The 14,994-nt window shown below is 39.6% G+C and overlaps 1 protein-coding gene across 1 annotated transcript; it reads left to right on the top strand.

Annotated features, from left to right (window-relative positions):
• Positions 1 to 3,487: 3,487 nt before the first annotated feature.
• Positions 3,488 to 12,647, top strand: LOC112255007 (serine/threonine-protein kinase 35). The gene is made up of 3 exons (XM_024428028.2): positions 3,488 to 4,155; positions 6,804 to 7,564; positions 10,554 to 12,647. The coding sequence occupies exons 1-2, from the start codon at positions 3,663 to 3,665 to the stop codon at positions 7,523 to 7,525; spliced, it is 1,215 nt and encodes a 404-aa protein (XP_024283796.1). The 5' UTR covers positions 3,488 to 3,662; the 3' UTR covers positions 7,526 to 7,564; positions 10,554 to 12,647.
• The last annotated feature ends 2,347 nt before the right edge of the window (positions 12,648 to 14,994 follow it).

Raw genomic sequence — 14,994 nt, 5'->3', positions numbered from 1 at the left:
CTATACAGTATGTAGCCATGTTGTTTTCTACTCCCTATACAGTATATAGCATGTTGTTTTCTACATGTTGCCATTTTTTTCTACTCCCTATACAGTATGTAGCCATGTTGTTTTCTACTCCCTATACAGTATGTAGCCATGTTGTTTTCTACTCCCTATACAGTATGTAGCCATGTTGTTTTCTACTCCCCTATACAGTATATAGCCATGTTGTTTTCTACTCCTACTATACAGTATGTAGCCATGTTGTTTTCTACTCCCTATACAGTATGTAGCCATGTTGTTTTCTATACAGTATGTAGCTCCCTATACAGTATGTAGCCATGTTGTTTTCTACTCCCTATACAGTATATAGCATGTTGTTTTCTATACAGTATGTAGCCATGTTGTTTTCCTATACAGTATGTAGCCATGTTGTTTTCTACTCCCTATACAGTATGTAGCCATGTTGTTTTCTACTCCCTATACAGTATGTAGCCATGTTGTTTTCTACTCCCTATACAGTATGTAGCCATGTTGTTTTCTACTCCCTATACAGTATGTAGCCATGTTGTTTTCTACTCCCTATACAGTATATAGCATGTTGTTTTCTACTCCATATACAGTATGTATCCATGTTGTTTTCTACTCCCTATACAGTATGTAGCCATGTTGTTTTCTACTCCCTATACAGTATGTAGCCATGTTGTTTTCTACTCCCTATACATAGCCATGTTGTTTTCTACTCCCTATACAGTATGTAGCATGTTGTTTTCTACTCCCTATACAGTATGTATCCATGTTGTTTTCTACTCCATATACAGTATGTATCCATGTTGTTTTCTACTCCATATACAGTATGTATCCATGTTGTTTTCTACTCCCTATACAGTATGTAGCCATGTTGTTTTCTACTCCCTATACAGTATGTAGCCATGTTGTTTTCTACTCCCTATACAGTATATAGCCATGTTGTTTTCTACTCATGTTGTTTTCTACTCCCTATACAGTATGTAGCCATGTTGTTTTCTACTCCCTATACAGTATATAGCATGTTGTTTTCTACTCCATATACAGTATGTATCCATGTTGTTTTCTACTCCCTATACAGTATGTAGCCATGTTGTTTTCTACTCCCTATACAGTATGTAGCCATGTTGTTTTCTACTCCCTATACAGTATGTAGCCATGTTGTTTTCTACTCCCTATACAGTATATAGCATGTTGTTTTCTACTCCCTATACAGTATGTAGCCATGTTGTTTTCTACTCCCTATACAGTATGTAGCCATGTTGTTTTATGTAGCCATGTTGTTTTCTACTATACAGTATGTAGCTCCCCTATACAGTATATAGCATGTTGTTTTCTACTCCCTATACAGTATATGTAGCCATGTTGTTTTCTACTCCCTATACAGTATGTATGTATCCATGTTGTTTTCCCCTATACAGTATGTTGTTTTTTCTACTCCTATACAGTATGTAGCCATGTTGTTTTCTACTCCCTATACAGTATATAGCATGTTGTTTTCTACTCCCTATACAGTATGTAGCCATGTTGTTTTCTACTCCCTATACAGTATATAGCATGTTGTTTTCTACTCCCTATACAGTATGTAGCCATGTTGTTTTCTACTCCCTATACAGTATGTAGCCATGTTGTTTTCTACTCCCTATACAGTATGTAGCCATGTTGTTTTCTACTCCCTATACAGTATGTAGCCATGTTGTTTTCTACTCCCTATACAGTATGTAGCCATGTTGTTTTCTACTCCCTATACAGTATGTAGCCATGTTGTTTTCTACTCCCTATACAGTATGTAGCCATGTTGTTTTCTACTCCTATACAGTATGTAGCCATGTTGTTTTCTACTCCCTATACAGTATATAGCATGTTGTTTTCTACTCCCTATACAGTATGTAGCCATGTTGTTTTCTACTCCCTATACAGTATATAGCCATGTTGTTTTCTACTCCCTATACAGTATGTAGCCATGTTGTTTTCTACTCCCTATACAGTATGTAGCCATGTTGTTTTCTACTCCCTATACAGTATATAGCCATGTTGTTTTCTACTCCCTATACAGTATATAGCATGTTGTTTTCTTCTCCCTATACAGTATATAGACATGTTGTTTTCTACTCCCTATACAGTATATAGCATGTTGTTTTCTACTCCCTATACAGTACATAGCATGTTGTTTTCTACTCCCTATACAGTATATAGACATGTTGTTTTCTACTCCCTATACAGTGTATAGCATGTTGTTTTCTACTCCCTATACAGTATATAGCATGTTGTTTTCTACTCCCTATACAGTATATAGCATGTTGTTTTCTACTCCCTATACAGTATATAGACATGTTATTTTTGCTAATTATTTTTATTCGTTATTCACTATGTATATATTCCTTGTATCACTATTTCAATGATTATTCTTTTTTTTATTGGATAATTTTATGGGGAGGGGGGGCTTTTTGTCTTATCTTTAACTCTGCATTGTTGAAAAGGGACCCATAAGTAAGCGTTTCACTGTTAGTCTACAATCTAAGAAGCATGTAACAAATAACATTTGTCACTACCAGGCTCCAGAGTGATGCAGCGGCCTAAGGCACTGCCTCTCAGAGCTAGAGGTGTCACTACAGACCCTGGTTCGATTCCAGGCTGTATCACAACCAGCTGTGATTGGGAGTCCCATAGGGTGGAGCACAATTGGCTCAGCGTCGTTAGGGTTTGACCGGTCATTGTAAATAAGAATTTGTTCTTAATTAACTTGCTTAGTTAAATAAAGGTAAAAAAAACAACCCACTTTATATTTGTAAATACATCCCATTATTATACGTATACTACCTCTTCTATATACTTATATTAGGCCTACTTGTTATTTTGTATTTTACTATTTTACTTATTATTGATATTGATCAACTGCACTGTACGTCACGACTCAAATTTGATTTGATTTCCTGTCCAGCTACCCTGGGGCAGGGCTGCGTGTGCTCCCTCACGTGTTCTCCTGCAAGGAGATGCACCCACGTTGAAGACCATGCTGGAAGGAAGAAGCCATATGGGGAAAACATGAGGGGGGGAGAAAAGTACATACATGTGTCCAGGACACATGGAAAAATGTAAGATTGTCCCGGATGTGCACGCAATTTTCATCCAAAGTATGAGTTCTATTGCGTAATTTAATTGTTGATGAAAGTAGGCTGTTTTAAAGGCATTGGACCTATTTCAAGAAGCCGAATTGAAGAAAGGGCCTCATGTTACCAATGCCAGCATCATTCTTATCAATTATAAATAACGTTTGCTGTTGCGCAATTTTATGTAGGCCTAGTTTATTGGAGGTTTTATACTGGAAATGCATTCACTGGCAAATGTTTAAACCAGCATCAGTAGAGAAAGCATTGTTGTGTTAATTTCCCATAACCTCATTCCTACACCCCTACTTTAAGAGAATGGTATAGTCTTTAGATTTGCCCTCCCCTCCTTGAATTTTTGCTCCACTAGGCTCTGATATTGATTGTGTGAGATAACGCCATTGAGCAGTGTAATCAAATCATCCTCACAAACATTGGAAGGTGTATAAATAACAAGCGCTCGTTTGCTTTTTAGTCGAAAGGTATGAAAGGAAAGCAGTGTATACCTCATTTCCTCGTGTATTCGCTTTTAACGTGAAGACATCCATGGATACAGGTGACAACAGACGTAGACGGGCGAGGAGTGTGAAAGCCAAAATAACTGGTACGCAAGATGCGTCTGCGAAAAGGGAAAATGCAAACGTCCTAAGATCTTTGAGTGTTGGGAATACAGACGACAATGATGTCATGGAGGATGACGCTGGCTTTATCAAAAATTGGAGTTTGGAGCGAAAGGTTATGGCTCCGCGGTACAGTTTACTCCGTGAGGTCGGAAGGGGCAGCTATGGCGTGGTCTATGAAGCGATTGCACGGAGGTCGGGTGCAAGCGTTGCAGTAAAGAAACTTCGATGCGATGCACCAGAAAATGTCGAGCTTGCCTTGGCAGAATTCTGGGCCCTGGCTAGCCTTGAGAAACGACACGAGAATGTGGTGCAATTAGAAGAATGTGTGCTACAAAGAAACGGTATGGCTCAGAAAATGAGTCATGGGAACAAGAGATCCAAACAATACTTGCGGTTGGTGGAGACGTCATTAAAAGGTATGCTGCCTATGATGATTGTGTGGAAATCACAGTTGTATATCAATTCACGTTACGTCATTTCTCTATGCCGGCAGCTGTCTTATGGTATATGGTGGGCATTTTGTGTCGGTTCCATTGTCTATTCAGTTCAACGAAAGTGTAAAATGAAACCAATGCGTGGAAGCGATTATTTATTTTTGTCCTCCAGTGATGACGTAACCTAATTTAGATGTATTATAGTGGCCTCTTTTTGTCAAGCCATTGATTATCATATCCACTAGACTGGGACGTTTTAATATTCTAGTAGTATGAACACCGTAGATTTTGTCGCACACCGGTTATTTTCCAGATCAGTCGAGACGGTATAGCCTAGGTCAGGTTGAAGTGAAATGCTTGGAAACGATGTTACAATGAAGCAGCAATTGCATCAGTTATTGTCCGGTCTTGGGAGCTGTTTTTTTTTACGTGAATATTTCAATCTGAATGCTTTTGAGCAAAGCCATTTGAGATACGTGAGTTGGTGTCACGTACCAGCTCTCATTGAGGGTCTTTGTGAGTGTCGTCATCTTGGCTCACTGAATGGAAGCCTCTTTAATGGCTGTGTCGCCCTCTTGTCACAATGCTGGCCCTCTCTGTTATGCAAGTGCTATTAGCCAGGCCATACCATACTCTGTAAGCCCTAGGGTTCACCCTGAAATATTTGTTTTCATTACAGTATAGAATGTCGATTTGCTTTTTGATTTGAAGCCTGAAGTTTACTTGCGTACAGTTTTATACCACTTGATTTGGTGATGGAATCAGTATTCAAAATACTTATTCGAGTGGGATAATTTATCCACTGAGGACAGATAATGATTGAGGTTCTCATTCTTCGCACGTAGATAATTGTATCCTGTTTTCAGGTAGGACCAGGACGATACCAGTAATCGCGATACTTATTAGCATTGTGGTAAGGAAATAAAACATGAACAGGTTTTAACAACCGCCCTAATGTTGTAAACAAACATTAATTATGGTGTCATCTAGTCACATTTATTTATTGTCCCCAGGTAGGGCACACAATATTTAGCATGTATCAGGTTTTAAAGGACTAAAGAATAAGGTCTGCTTCGTGTTTTCATTTTTGCCAATGAAATAATAACGCAATAAGGCTATTGTCACAGCCCTAGTTTCTGGTAGGCATAATAGCTATATTTTATAGTGGGTCAAGGTCTTGACAGTTTGCTATGAGTGCATTCTTTACCACTCTTTCCACTCACAAGTTCAACTGCCTTGTGTGAAGTAGTTTCTCTTGTTTGTATTCAAATTAGTACCTATGATAGGATCACAGTTCGCCTGATTTTATTTTACCTTTATTTAACCAGGCAAGTCAGTTAAGAACAAATTCTTATTTTCAATGAGGGCCTAGGAACAGTGGGTTAACTGCCTGTTCAGGGGCAGAATGACAGATTTGTACCTTGTCAGCTCAGGGATTTGAACTTGCAACCTTCCGGTTACTAGTCCAACGCTCTAACCACTAGGCTACATTGCCTCATTAATGTTGTGTTTAACCCTTTCGCCCATTTGTCTTTAAATGGGGATTTGATAAACATTCCTTTGGATTTCTTGAGGTCATGCTGTTACAAAGCTTTGCATGAAGTTGCTCAAGGTTAGATTGTTGTTCAAGTAACAGAGGCATAGTGAAGAAAGCATTTGCAGATATCACTGTCTATAATATAGCCTAGGTTAATATGTATTCATGTAGGCCTAGGTTAATATGTATTCATGTAGGCCTAGGTTAATATGTATTCATGTAGGCCTAGGTTAATATGTATTCATGTAGGCCTAGGTTAATATGTATTCATGTAGGCCTAGGTTAATATGTATTCATGTAGGCCTAGGTTAATATGTATTCATGTAGGCCTAGGTTAATATGTATTCATGTAGGCCTAGGTTAATATGTATTCATGTAGGCCTAGGTTAATATGTATTCATGTAGGCCTAGGTTAATATGTATTCATGTAGGCCTAGGTTAATATGTATTCATGTAGGCCTAGGTTAATATGTATTCATGTAGGCCTAGGTTAATATGTATTCATGTAGGCCTAGGTTAATATGTATTCATGTAGGCCTAGGTTAATATGTATTCATGTAGGCCTAGGTAATATTAGGCTTATAAGAAGTTTGTGTAGCACCATAGTCATATCTGTACCTGTTAGACGTCATTGTGTTGACAGTATACAAACAAGAGAACATTCAAGCTACTCCAAACCTGTTTTTTTAACAGCCTAGCCCACTTGTAATTCCTATATTTTGCAGCTTGTCACAACCTTTTTTCCTGGAACACACACACCCTAGATAATGGGAGTTGGATTAACTGAGGTTATAGACTGAAATGTCCAATATGACTTCCTTGGCGACGCTGCGGCGATGGATTTTGTAATTAAAGCATCTTATGTGTACATTTTGTAATATTATCCAGTTTGGGTATTAAACTGTGATCAGAAAAGAGAACTTCATTACCTAGTCATGATTGTCTTTTTGTCAAGCTAATCATTCATCTGTTTATAATTTCCTTTATTTTTCACAGTATTGGCTCATTTGGTATCCATGGTTCTGTAAGGTAGGGGTTCGTTTTACTGTTTAGTACTGCTGCACTTTTTTTGATTCATGTCCATCCATTGCAGGTGAGCGAGTGCTGAGCCACCCAGAGGAACCCTGCTACCTTTGGTTCGTCATGGAGTTCTGTGAAGGTGGAGACCTGAACCAGTTCATCCTGTCGCGACGACCCGACCCGCTGACCAACAACAGTTTCATGCTCCAGCTCACCAGTGCCGTGGCCTTCCTGCATGAAAACAACATTGTCCACCGAGACCTCAAGCCTGACAACATCCTCATCTCTGAAAAGTCGGGGACACCAGTTCTCAAAGTCGCCGATTTCGGCCTCAGCAAGGTGTGTGCTGGCCTAGGGGGTGCTGGGAAGGACGACGAGGGCGAAGACAAGAACAAAAACGTTGTCAACGTCAACAAGTTCTGGTTGTCGTCGGCATGCGGCTCAGACTTCTACATGGCACCCGAGGTGTGGGAGGGCCACTACACGGCCAAGGCGGACATCTTCGCCCTTGGCATCATCATCTGGGCAATGCTGGAGCGGATCACCTTTATCGACGCTGAGTCCAAGCGCGAGCTGCTGGGAACTTACGTGAGGCAGGGTGCCGACATCGTGCCAGTTGGCGAGGCACTGCTAGAGAACCCAAAGATGGTACTGAACATCCCGCAGAAGCGCAAGTCCTCCATGTCAGATGGGGTGAAGAAACTTTTGCAGGACATGCTGTCGGTCAACCCGCAGGACCGGCCCAATGCGCTTGAGCTACACAACAGGATGGACCAGCTCACATGTGCTGCGTGACCCCCCCCCCCGAGAATCGGAACTAGAACTCTTCCCCAGGTGCTTATCCATACATTTAATCTTTTGTCTTGTTTTTGCATTGTCTACAATCAATGGTTGTTTCACGCTGGTTGTTTTGTCTAGATGTACTTTATTATCCACAAGCACTGTTCTGTTGACAGATTGGCTTTGAAAGATGTCTCTGTAGCCCAGTAGAGAGGTATACTTAGTGACAGAAGGTTCTGGTCAGGGCATCGGCTCATAAGTTCCAAATGTTTGTGCTGCCTGCTCCCCAGATGTTTTCAACTGAATTCCTTTAGCTCCAGCAGTTTATACTGGTTGAGGAGTCCAGGGCTTTCTTCCTCATTCCAGCTGAAGGGCAGAGTTATTTCTATTTAGAGAGACACTAGTGAAAACATAAGTGCAAGCCAGCAAAGAGATGAATTAATGGAAAATGTAATACATTTTTTATAATCAAGGCACGTCTTGCATCCTTAGTTTGTTTTGTTCATAACACCACTTAGGAACAACTGTTATCAGAACAGGAAACACAAACTGCTGTTAAGTCAATGCTCCCTATGGGAAACGGCTTGGATTATGTCAGGGCTTGACTGAACAGCGTGTACTGTATGTCCTCCATAGGTGTATCCATGTGTAGAGAAGCGCGCTGTTCTCAGTAGATATAGACTGTGTTTGTGTGAGGGTCATTTCCATGACCACCAACATGTGAAGTTCATAGGAGCATGGAGCCAGGTAGCCTAGTGGTTAGAGTGTTGGGCCAGTAACTGAAAGGTTGCTGGATCGAATCCCGAGCTGACAAGGTCGTTCTGCCCATGAACAAGGCAGTTAACCCACTGTTCCCCAGTAGTCCATCATTGTAAATAAGAATTTGTTCTTAACTGACTTGCCTAGTTAAATAAAGGTTGAATTAAAAAATCTCCATGGACAGAGAGCTGAGGCTTTAAATCCCCTTTAAACCAGCTACATAACAGGTTGGTGAGAAATAGGACGGCATCAGTAGGCAAGAATCTGCCACTGGCAGCCAAACAATGACAATTTGCATACAGTCCTCAGTGGTAAACGCAATGGATTTCAAATAACTGGAGAATATATGGAATACTAAAATTACTGTGTATTGATTTGTGGGGATCCTAATAAAATACTAAAATATTCAGCAAAGGACCATGTTACTGTGGATTTAAATCTCTCATGAGTCTAAAATAATTCACATACTAAAGTTCAAGTAGAATTTTCCTATTCCTTTTTGATGTAAATGTCATGTTTTATAGAAGGGTTCAGACTTTTCCATTTTTGGGGGGGTGGGGGTCTTGTTTTTCAGAAACAATTTACTTACTCGTGTAGTATCAAGGCACGTAAAATGCATGAACAAAAAACACCCAAATACGTCCTTTTAGAAACGGACACACTCAGTATAGTGATGGTCTTTAGATGTATTATACATGAAATTGTCATTCCAAACTTTATCCGCTGTATTCCATTTTTTGCATCACAAGCCGTTTCTACCAGCTGTGCTGCGTGGGCTGTGTCTGTACTATAAAGACACACTCGGCCTCCACAACAGCGTGGGGGAAACGACTCAACCAAAATTGATTATAACGTTGCGGATAAAGTTTGTAATGACACAATTTAATGTTTAAAACATCTAAAGACTTGCATCACTATACTGAGAGTGTGTCTGTTTCGAAAAGGACGGTGGGTGTTTTTTTGTTCCATGTCTTTTGTGTGTCCCGATACCGCACAACAAGCAATGAGGAAGTGATTTGCAGCTGAGCAAAGTTTCCACAAAAAAAAAAAAAAAAAAAAAAAAAGAGTCTGGACCCTTCTATAACAAGCCATTTACATCAAAAATAGAGATTTTCTTCAGAAAAGGGCAAATTCTCCTTTAACCTGTTCCTTATCCCTTTTATAGTACCTTCTATCAGGAAGCCAGGCTTTAGAAGAAGCAAGGTTGTCATGTCTGGAAAATGGTATCTGTAATCAAGTTAATAAAAATTCCAGTGCAGTGCCTAACTAACAAAATCACACTGTCACAAACCAGCATCTTCATATTTAAGGTGATGTCACATACAACCCAAATATGACCCTATTACCGGGTTGTGTTTTTGCTGAGTAATGATATGATAAACAGTGCTATTGCGTCCTCGTGTCATGTTAGGGCCAAGTTTCAGTCAGCTGGGGTTTGTGGCTCAGACCCAGACAATGGTCCCACTGCAGTGGCTGCTGCAGATGAGTGGGACATGTAGGTAGTAGCCTGGTAATGGTCTGCAGCGGGCCACTGTTGCATTGACTCAGCAATACTAAACACTGACCTAGGCCACACAAGTCTGGTTTTGTAGGCTATAGTAAGGTTAATGTATTTATTGTAGTGAATATGGCTGTTTATCAATCTGTTTTTACACACTCCATACTTGTCTTTCAGACTATGTAAACACACTGGTGAGTGTATAGCCCCTCAGACTAGCTGCTGGTTTGACCAGTTCAGATGTCCTCCGTATGGCCAGTGTGAAAGACCTGGGTGTTTGTTTACCCTGGCCCGCATTCAGAGAAGGATTTCTGTGTGCACTGTTAAGAGCCTCTAGTGTTTTAATGTCTCACGCTAGCTGCCGCTGACCCATTTGCGCTTAAGCCACACATTTAGGTCATGCAACCCATTTAGGTTATGCAACTGAAAAAGTCAGCTGGCTTGACATAACAGTAGGTTTTTTAATAGCTTAGTCATTGAGATTAAATTGTTTATGGTTAGGTGTGAATGCTCTCAATTGTGGTTTTAGATTGTGTTCTTTTGTCTTGGCCCTGAACTCCTCCTGCCACCCACACAACCTCGTGATGGAGAGGTTGGAAGGCCTAGCTACAAGGCTACATCTCTTTTTCCTGCGCCCGTGTGTTTTAAAAAAAAAAAAAACAATCTTGCTTAATACAATTTTTGGATTGAATATATCCACTTTTTTGTTTTAACTGAACATTCTTTGCATGTTAGCTCTGACTTAAATTATGCATTTATTTAGATTTTTTTCCCTTGTCTCCTCAGGTACCACTTTCAAACTTCCTGGACCCAATGAATCAGTGAAAGTACACTTTACTTTGGAAGACTGTGAAATATCTACCGTGAGAAAAGAAAAAGGAAGCATTCGAGCTAATTGATACCGCAAATGGAATTAGTATTCTATCAGTACAGTTCTCAACCTATATTGTTACAGGGAATGTTTTACTTGGCCTGAAATTAATTGTAGAATAATGATTACACATGTACTCCATTTGTATTGATATACCTGTTATATCTGCTGCTTTGTAGTAGGATGGCCATGTTTGGTTGGTTGTTTGTTTGTCCTGAATGTGTCTGTTTTGGGTTCACCCTGTGAACCGGTGGCACTGTGTATCAAGACACGTTTGATATATGTTCAACACCTCGGCCACTTTGTGTGCATGCTTCACTGACACCCCACCATCTTGCCCCATCTTCCATTGACAAACTACATTATCCTACTGACAGCTTTTCATCCCGTTTCACTTTAACTTGTCCATCACTTGAAGGCATGACATAAAATGGTGAGCAAATTGTTGATTTGAAACCAGTGGACTGAAAATATATATTTTTTACAGATGGTATGTGCACCTTTGCTTAAATGATTTAAATCCAAGTAGCCTTTTTTATTATGCCCCACCGTGCCTTGATAATCATCTGAAAGTGGGATTGAAATTACCATTTTAATTGTTTTCTTTAATTTGAATTTGGACTTTTGGGGGGGGTTTGGAAAGTGTGCATTTAAAGCCGATGGGTGCTGTTTGAGATGTGATGAGATCGATGCTGTGGATATGGTGATATCACCCATAGGGATATTCTTTGATTTAGACTCAGCCCAGTTGTTGGTAAAAAAGAAAAAAGCTGTTTAAGGTGTACTGTGTTTTTAAACTATGGATTGCTCCTAAGAGACTGGCTACCACCCTACATCTCCTCTCAACTCAGTATATTGACTGGTCATGTATTTTTGTGAATTGTTTTTGCCATCTCACACTTTACATAAGAGCAGCATATTGATCTATTTGATTCTGTTTTAAGATTGTTTGTACTAAAAAAAAATGTTTTTAATGATTTTCTTTTTGAGCCATTTTGTTGAAGGGTATTTTATCTTTGAGCTTCCCAAACACCTGGTAGGATCTTACATATCGCAAATGTGTGACAAACACGGGATGGCACAGTTTTTTTTATTCGGGATAGTGATTGTTGACTCTTACTGAGAATCTTGATCACATTTAGAGAAATATAACCTTTTGATCGGAGAAAATATCGACTGAAATTCACAATTGTTTTAGTTCAAAGTTAATTTTAACTACCTAACAAAACTACAATCTCAGATTTTTGTTGTTGCTTTGTAAATCGTTGCCATTAATTGAGTTCACTTTTAGTTCTGCATCAAAGTGTTTTCCTCTTTTGTGATTTAGTCACTAAGCAGCCATATAGACTTGTTTCCAGTCCTCCTCTGTGTATTATGCTACCTCATTTGCCTGTACGTTTGCAGAGACTTTCCTCAACTGAGCCATCATGTTTGTCTGTGTATATATTTGTTTTCTGATTCTTTGGGAAGTGCAGGGTTGCGAATCCCATTGCTATCAGAACTAAGTTTATGTAAGTTGTCTGTTCTATTCAACAGTATTTTTCATATTTGTTGCTTAGTTTTCATTTAAGCAAAGAAAATGGGTCATTTCTTGTTTATCCTTAAGATCTAAAGGGTTATCCAAATTACACAACTTCTGTCATTTTACACAAGTGGAACGGGTCAGTTTTTTTTTTTTTTTTTTTTGTCTGTACCCATTTTGAGTTTGGTTTGCATTTAGCTGAAGCTTACTTTTAAGGCAGGCAATTGTCTTTCTAATACAATGGTCATCTTTCTCTTATGGTTTCTGCCATGTTTTGATCACCCTTCCCTTGAGAAATATACCTCATGTTCCACTACTTGTTTTCTGCCCGGGGTTGGTAAACTGTATGACCTGTAAGCAAGCTCAAGGTCAGAATTGTTGTTTTTTGAGATACCTAATTTAACGAAAGGGACCATGGAGACAAGTATAAGAGACTGTTTTTTTTTTTTTTAAGAATCTTATTTATACTACTTTAATTCAGTTTATTTCGAGCTCTTCATGCAATCTTTTTACTCAACTGAAAATATTCCTGTAGTGTACTGTGGCAGGTTTGCTGTACAAGAGGTGACACCAAATATCCCAATAGTCTCAGATGTACAGTAAAACTAACTCTTCTTTTGCTGCTGGGTTTGGTAAATTACACATCTACCTGTCAATGTTTAGTAACGTGTGGTTTGCTGCTGATTAGAGACGCACTTTCGTCTCATGTTCTTTACTTTCTCAATCATGCAGAGATTGAGTATTTTATAGTTCCATTTGGTGATTCACACAACAAGCTTCTATGCAACCGTCCCTCACTAAAAACACTGTGCAACGAAGCAGGTTTGACCTGTTTTAATTTTTTGCTATTTTAATTGCTTGTCATCTTTCTCTGAGGGTTTAGAGGAGGAATCTCCATATTATCGTGATGTGAATTATGCTTCCTATCATTTCAATGGAATTCACTGTCCTTGGTCTGGTCTTAGAGCGTACTAGAGATGTTAGCTTCAGTGAAGACTTCTCTTTGGTATTGTTGTACATCTTTTGGTTTCTCTTCCAATAAAGTCTATGAACAAAAAGAACATTGTTTTTTTTTGTCCTTTCTGTAAGAGTTCTAGGAAGTGTGTAGTCTGCCTGGTGAGACTGCAGTAAAACAGTTCCTACCAAAGCACTTTGGCATTGGTTTTTACAATGGTTAGATGATGCCTGTGCTTGTTTAAACATGCCTTAAGCCCAATACCCAAAGGATATTTTCACATCATTATCGCCTAGTTAAGTAAAGATGAAATATAAAATTAGCTGGGAAGGGGCAAGTCTTTTACAAAGAGAAGCTGTCTCCCTTGAGGCTTGTCTTTTTTGTATTTATTACGGATCCCCATTGGTTCCTGCCAAGGCACCAGCTACTCTTCCTGGGATCCAGTGAAATTAAGACAGTTCTACAATTTTAAAAACATTTCACAACACATTGTGCCCCCTCAGGCCACTACTCTACCACATATCTACTACCAAAATGCATGTGTCTGTCTGCATGTGTCTGTCTGTGCATGTGTGTGTGTGTGTGTGCATGTGTCTGTCTGCATGTGTCTGTCTGCATGTGTCTGTCTGTGCATGTGTGCACGTGTCTGTCTGTGCACGTGTCTGTCTGTGCACGTGTCTGTCTGTGCACATGTCTCCACAGTCCTCGCTGTTCCATAAAGTGTTTTTATTTTTATTTTTTTACTGCTTGCATGAGTTACTTGACGTGGAATAGAGTTCCATGTAGTCATGGCTCTATGTAGTACTCTGCATCTCCCATAGTTTGTTCTGGACTTGGGGACTGTGAAGAGACCTCTGGTGGCATGTCTTGTGGGGTATGTATGGGTGTCCGAGCTGTGTGCTATTAGTTTAAGCAAACAGCTTAGTGCATTCAACATGTCAGTACCTCTCAAAAATACTAGTGATGAAGTCTATCTCTCCTATACTTTGAGACAGGAGAGATTGACATGCATATTATTGTTAGCTCTTCGTATACATTTAAGGGCCAGCCATTCTGCCCTGTCCTGGGCAAATTGTACTTTTCCTAAGTCCCTCTGTGGCAGCTAACCACACGACTGAACAGTAGTCCAGGTGTGACAAAACGAGGGCCGGTAGGACCTGCCTTGTTGTTCGTGCTGTTTAGACAGTGCTTTATTATGGACAGACTTCTCCCCATCATAGCTACTGTTGTATCAATATGTTTTGGCCATGACAGTTTACAATCCAGGGTTACTCCAAGCTGTTGAGTCTCAACTTGCTCAATTACCAAATTATTCATTACAAGATTTAGTTGAATTAATGATTTGTCCCAAATAAAATGCTTTTAGTTTTGGAAATATTCAAATCCAATTTTAATTGTCACATGCGCCGAAAATAGCAGGTTTAGACCTTACCGTGAAATGCTTAGTTACAAGCACTTAACCAACAATGCAGTTCAAGAAATGGAGTTAAGAAAATATTTACTAAATAAACTAAAGTAAAAAATACAATAAAAAGTAACCCAATAAAATAATAACGAGGCTTTACACGGGGGTACCGGTACCAAGTCAATGTGCAGGGGTACAGGTTAGTCAAGGTCATTTGTACATGTAAGTAGGGGTAAAGTTAGTCCTAACTTACCCATTCTGAATGCAGCTCTTAAGTGTTGTAGTGGTTTCACCTGCTGTGATAGCTGGTGTGTATAGTGTTGAGTCATCAGCATAACTGTTGATTCTCATGAAATACTGGTTTTGTTCATTCTAGAATAACCCCCCCATCACAACAGATGGGCCTTTGGAGCTGCAATGTCAAATGGCTGTCTCCCTCTAAGCAAGTTCAACAGAGGGAGTCTTGTGTGACTT

The sequence above is a fragment of the Oncorhynchus tshawytscha genome, linkage group LG07 (assembly GCF_018296145.1).
Source record: "Oncorhynchus tshawytscha isolate Ot180627B linkage group LG07, Otsh_v2.0, whole genome shotgun sequence".
NCBI lineage: Eukaryota > Metazoa > Chordata > Actinopteri > Salmoniformes > Salmonidae > Oncorhynchus > Oncorhynchus tshawytscha.
Note: the sequence above shows the minus strand (reverse complement) of the source record. Positions and strands in the feature narration are given on the sequence as shown.

What these genes read in the sequence shown, in the direction of transcription:
- LOC112255007 (XM_024428028.2), top strand. Translation starts at nt 3,663, where the DNA reads ATGGATACAGGTGACAACAGACGTAGACGGGCGAGGAGTGTGAAAGCC. An exon ending in GGTGGAGACGTCATTAAAAG is followed by an intron (nt 4,156 to 6,803) that starts GTATGCTGCCTA and finishes CATCCATTGCAG; the next exon opens with GTGAGCGAGTGCTGAGCCAC.